Genomic DNA, 5,425 nt, shown 5'->3' on the forward strand with positions numbered 1-5,425 from the left:
TTGCGTGGGGTACTGGCGCTGCTCTTGTCGCGGCACCCACACCATCTCTCGACGATGTTTTCTTTTTTACTCTTTCACTAAACCTTGCTGACACCTTTTTGGTTTTGTTTTTTTGCTGCCTGTCATCTATTGGCACACAGCCTGCCCTTCCGGCATTGGTAGGACCAGAAGCGAACAATACGCGAACCCCCCAGCCCAGCACAGCCAAGCGTACTTATACACGTTCTCGGGGGAGCCCTCGACTGTCATATCATGCCACCCCGTTGAGGAATCATGCCCACTGCAGCATCCCATAGCACCAAGGCTTCGGCTGGCAGTGACTGTCCTGATGTGTCCTGGTTCGCCGAGATTGCCATCTGGCTGTCGACGGGGTGACGTCTCACTGCAACAAATGGAACACTACGTGAGAACGATTTGCACAGGAAAGGATGCAGCTCGTGGAGTCCGACTCTCACCATCTCGAACTGGCTGCATGGTTCCTGTATGGCATAAAGGCACGCGCAACAAGTCCTTGTGTGCCGGCAACAAATGCTCAATTGCACCATATTCCAAATTCGGGAGATCCCTTCGATGTACTGAACCATAGCTTCGGTGTGACTGCGGCGAAAGGTGAACACAGACAGCGCTGTTGCCGACGACTGCAACTTCGGGCCAGGCAACATTCAGTCACAGTTTCGGGGTGTGTCTTAGCGTTGGGGTGGTTTGGAAGGGCGAGATGGGTTAGGTGACTTGCTATTTTGGGTCCTTTCCAGCTGACGTAAGATGTCTCGGTGAAGAAAATGTGAGGCAGGGTGTGGACAGGAGGGGATTGGTTGACTTGCCTGCATATGCCAGCCAACCCTTGGGGCCATTCTTGAAGAAGCCATCATGGCGATACCATGCATCGCTGGTCCATCCTGAGCGGTAATACCTAGGTAGATCCACAACCTGGTTTGCGAGGCAGTCGAGAGGAAAAGCTGGATCGCAGGAAGAATTGCGCGCTTTGGCTGAATTCGTCCGACGTTATGGTTCTTCACAGCCATATCGGGAGCAAAACCTCGTACTCCTGGCCGAACTACACAGTCCCCTTGGTTGATCCACGATTATTGTAACGGCCATGAGGGACAACCTCCATATCGTTCATTCGCCGAGTCAGCGGCCCACCACCAGCAAATACTCGTTTCAAACGTCATCGGAGGCGTTCTAGATGCCGCGTGCCAGGGCTCTTCTCGCAACAAGGGTTCCTAGATCAAAAAGCCAGGTAAGGGTGACCATGGAGGGAGCTGCTAAACGTCTTGTGGGGTGCCGCCTGCTGCCGAAATCCCCGCGAAGCTCCGCGAAGCTCCGACTGCATCAAATCCAGAGAGACGCGGTCATGACCCCGCGGCAAAGAGCACATTGACGTCTGACAACATAAGTCTTCACACGTGGGTCGTCCTTGAATTCGTCTGCGCCCGACCGCAGTCACTGGTCGGTCGGTCAGAAATGACAAGCTCCAATCGATCTGGCTCCTCATGACCGGTGGAGCTGGAACGGTTTGGATGACCCTGCTGCGGCCGAAGATGCAGAATCACCCCAGATACAAATATTATCATCAGGGCCTCGAAACGCCGGCGGCAGCCTTGTGTTGTATTGAGACGTCAAGACAACCGCCACAGCTGAAGTCGAGAGTTTGCCATCAATCAATTGACGGCGGCATTAGCTTTGGTCTGCTTGTTGTTGCTCCGGCGGATTGGCTCGCGAGAGATGGCACAAACAGATCCTGGGCAAAGTACAGACCCTGATCAGACCACCGCCAGCCGGACAACTTCCAGTTATATTTGTCTTCGACTTTCACTGAATCCGAATACGAGTCAATTGCATTTGATTTTTCTTACCGATAGATTGGTCGACCGCGCCAGCAGGGTCCCTGGCCGCCCACGCGAGTCCAACTTCGAAAGAGAGAGAGGGGGACAACAGGGGACCTAGGGAGTTCATTCTGCTGAATCATGCGATTCCCCGAGTGACGAACATCCCATCGCGACATGAACCTCGGACGACTCTCCACGCACAAACAAGATTAGCCTGCACATACCAACCCTACTATCTGCTGGAGCTATTCGCTTCAGAAATAGACAGATCAAATAAAGAGTCAATCTGATCCTGGTTTTGGATTTCTGCATTGCTTAAGCCTGTCCGGCCTTCACTTCAGGGATCCCAACTCTCTCTTTTGTATTCTTGCTTCGATCGTCATCCCAGCGGGCCGCCACAGCTCGGTATCTAAGCCTCTGGTCGAAAAGTCCCGACAACGCAGCATCATACCACGAGCTATTTATTGTCTTTGCAAGACACGATTCTCGGCGACTTTGCGCGACGGCTCGACTCACAACCCTGTTTTACGCGGCTCCCTCCAACCACCACTTCGATCTCTCTTTCTCTCCACTGTCTTTCTGTCCCCCGTCCTCTCGGTCGTCGGACAACTCTCGAGGCCTGATTCCATCCTTAGTACAAGCCGCGATGGACGTCGTTCTGGAGGTGGTCGACACCTTCGTCGGCGACAGGCTCTATGCCGCTCTCCTGCCCGCTCATGCTGCGCCATATGACTTCCCCCACCAGGCCGCTAACGCCACGGCGCAACCACTCTCGACATGGCAGTACAAGCCCTCAACACACGTGCTATACCTCGAGCCCTCTGAGGCGGCGTACATGAGTGCCTGGCCTAGAGATAACATATTTCGCCAGTCTATGTCCCTCTTTCTCATCACTTGGTATGCGTGTGTTTGGCCGTCCAGTCGGTCAGCCAGTCACTAACATCACGTCTGCCCAGGATCTTTGGAGTCCTCAACTACTTCGTTTTCGCGACTCTCTCTTACATGTTCATTTTTGACAAAAAGACCTTCAACCACCCCAAGTTCCTCAATAACCAGATCCGCCTCGAGATGAAGCAGGCCAACAAGGCCATGCCCGTCATGGCTGTCTGCACCGCCCTCACCTTCGTCGCCGAGGTACGCGGCTTCTCCAGGCTCTACGACGCCTCCGAGGACGGTCCGGGGCGCTGGTACGACTGGGCACAGTTCCCGTTCTTCATTCTCTTCACCGACCTGTGCATCTACTGGGTTCACCGCTGGCTGCACCTCCCCCTCGTCTACAAGCACCTCCACAAGCCGCACCACAAGTGGATCATTCCCTCGCCATATGCCAGCCACGCCTTCCACCCTCTGGACGGCTTCGCCCAATCCGTCCCTTACCACGTCTATCCCATGTTGTTCCCCTTGAACAAGCTGGCCTACGTGGCCCTGTTTGTCTTCATCAACTTCTGGACCATCCTCATCCACGACGGCGAGTACATCACCGACAACCCCATCATCAACGGCTCCGCGTGCCATACCGCCCACCACCTGTACTTCAAGTAAGTTCCGAGCCTCGCCTCTCCGCCCCTCCCCTGCGATGGACTGGTAGGACCATGTATTGATTCGGGGGCCACAGTTACAACTACGGTCAGTTCACGACGCTCTGGGACCGTCTCGGGGGCAGCTACAGAGAGCCCGACCTCGCCTGGTTCAACAAGAACACCAAGATGTCTCAGGAGACGTGGGAGTCCAATATGAAGGAGATGGAGGACATCCGGAAGAAAGTCGAGGGCAACGACGACCGCCAGTACGTCACCGCCGAAACGAAGAAAGAGAAATGAGCGCGGCGACGGTCGCCAGCGACCTGGTACGGAATTTTTGTGACAATACCTGCATCTTGTCACGCCTTTTTATTGTAACACAGATGTATATGTAAGCCGTTACATGGCGACGCCGAGCGAATAGGAGGTCGGCCGTCGATAACGAACTGACTGAGAATGGATGATCTGGCGCATCCTCTCCGCAGCGAAGGAGACTAGAATGTAATGTCAAGAAACGCAGCCACTCTTCCACGGGGAAGCACTGTATTGGTACAGATTGAAACGAAGTGCGAGACGGGACGAGGTGCCAGTTAGAGTAGCGCTCCGAGTTGGTGCTAGGCGAACCATAACAAACTAGAAACCCAGTGACGCTGTCCTTGTCAGACGCTCTACAGAAGACAGGCGGGCCAGGATGAGAAGTGAATCGACTTGACTATTGAAATCTTGAATCACACGCGCTCTACGTGGACGAACTACGCCGCAAAAACGGCACCATTGGTGATGTGGAGCATCCGACTCCATCTCTCCATCTCCAGACTCACCCAAGCAGACCCTTACACATAAGAAAGCAACGCTTTAACGCCCAGTTTCTCCCAGGAACCCGCAGGATATCAGCATAATAATGACAAAATAAGGAAAGTAGTCGGTGTCGGTATTGACATGTCGGAGTTCGGTCGCTGTAGCCCGGTGTGGTGCAGCCACCGAGTATGGAATATGGTAGTATAATTCGGCGTCGTTTTTCTCAGCCAGGCGGAGGCAGGTTTATCATCCCCCAAATCCTTTCCTGACCCTCGCCCTAAATGTCAAGATGAGCGCATCGAGGCAGCCGACACGTGCGGCGCGCGATACGTTCCTTCCGACCCATCCGGGCGGTCCCCTTCGCAACGGCTCTCCCGGCTTCGTTTAGCTGAACGTCACGGCCTTGGGATCCAGCGGCCGCCCGTCGGGTCCGATGCCGTTGGCCTTGAAACGCTGCTGCATGTAGGCCCTGCGGGCGTCGTCGAATTTCATGCGGCGCTTCTTCATGATCTTCAGGATCTCAGCCTTAGACCGGTCGTCGAGGCCGGCGCGGGTATCGCCCGACTCAACGTTGCCGGCAAGGTCGAATGTGGAGCTGGAGAGGCCGGCTTCCACATCGCCGACGAAGCTGGACGGGAGGCGCGAGTAGATGTAGTCGCGCCCAGGGATGGGGAGGTCGGCGAGGTGTGGTAGCCAGTGGGCGCGAGTAAAGTAGAGCGCCGTGGCGGTGACGAGGAGGAGGAAGGAGACGGAGTAGAGTAGGTAGGACATCTTGGTGAGTCGAGTTTCAATCAGGTCCAAGTCGCTCGGTTCGTCGGTCACTTGGTCGATGGGAGGGCAACAAGTGTGGCCCTACTTGGTTTGATGCGCTGGCCGGTCGGCTGGTGATGAGGTGGTACCCAGCTGTGTGCAGGTGGCTGCTGAAGTGCAAAGTAGTCGCGATGGAAGACGAATAGAAGATAGGGTACAGGCTAGGAGATAAACAAAAGGTCGGCAACGAAGTCGAAACGGTCAGAGACTACCGTTCGTTGGGCTTAAGCAATCATGTCGAGAGCTGCAGGCGGTCGGGCGTCGGTCGTGTTTGACTCTTTGCAGGAAAGGAAAGAGAAGGGGTAGAGAAGGAGACGAAATGACGAATGCTGCCCCGTCGTGTGGTTGTGGCGGCCGGGCTGCTGTTGCGTTGCGTGTGCATTGCTCTTGGGCCCTTTTGGGGGTGCTTGGCTGTCTTGGGGCCTTGCCTGCAGCAGCGCCTGGCTGCCAGTGGGCACGCTGCGTGAT

The 5,425-nt window shown here is 55.3% G+C and overlaps 2 protein-coding genes across 2 annotated transcripts; one reads left to right on the forward strand and one right to left on the reverse strand.

Moving 5' to 3' along the window:
- Positions 1 to 2,475: 2,475 nt before the first annotated feature.
- CH63R_02632 (C-5 sterol desaturase) lies at positions 2,476 to 3,649 on the forward strand (the record flags this gene model as incomplete). Its single annotated transcript, XM_018297607.1, has 3 exons — positions 2,476 to 2,726; positions 2,786 to 3,367; positions 3,445 to 3,649. The coding sequence occupies 3 exons, from the start codon at positions 2,476 to 2,478 to the stop codon at positions 3,647 to 3,649; spliced, it is 1,038 nt and encodes a 345-aa protein (XP_018162423.1).
- An 882-nt stretch (positions 3,650 to 4,531) lies between these two features.
- Positions 4,532 to 4,918, reverse strand: CH63R_02633 (uncharacterized protein; the record flags this gene model as incomplete). Its single annotated transcript, XM_018297608.1, has 1 exon — positions 4,532 to 4,918. One exon carries the CDS (start codon positions 4,916 to 4,918, stop codon positions 4,532 to 4,534), a length of 387 nt encoding a protein of 128 aa, XP_018162424.1.
- Positions 4,919 to 5,425: the final 507 nt, after the last annotated feature.

The sequence above is a fragment of the Colletotrichum higginsianum genome, chromosome 2 (genome assembly GCF_001672515.1).
Source record: "Colletotrichum higginsianum IMI 349063 chromosome 2, whole genome shotgun sequence".
Taxonomy (NCBI): Eukaryota; Fungi; Ascomycota; class Sordariomycetes; order Glomerellales; family Glomerellaceae; genus Colletotrichum; species Colletotrichum higginsianum.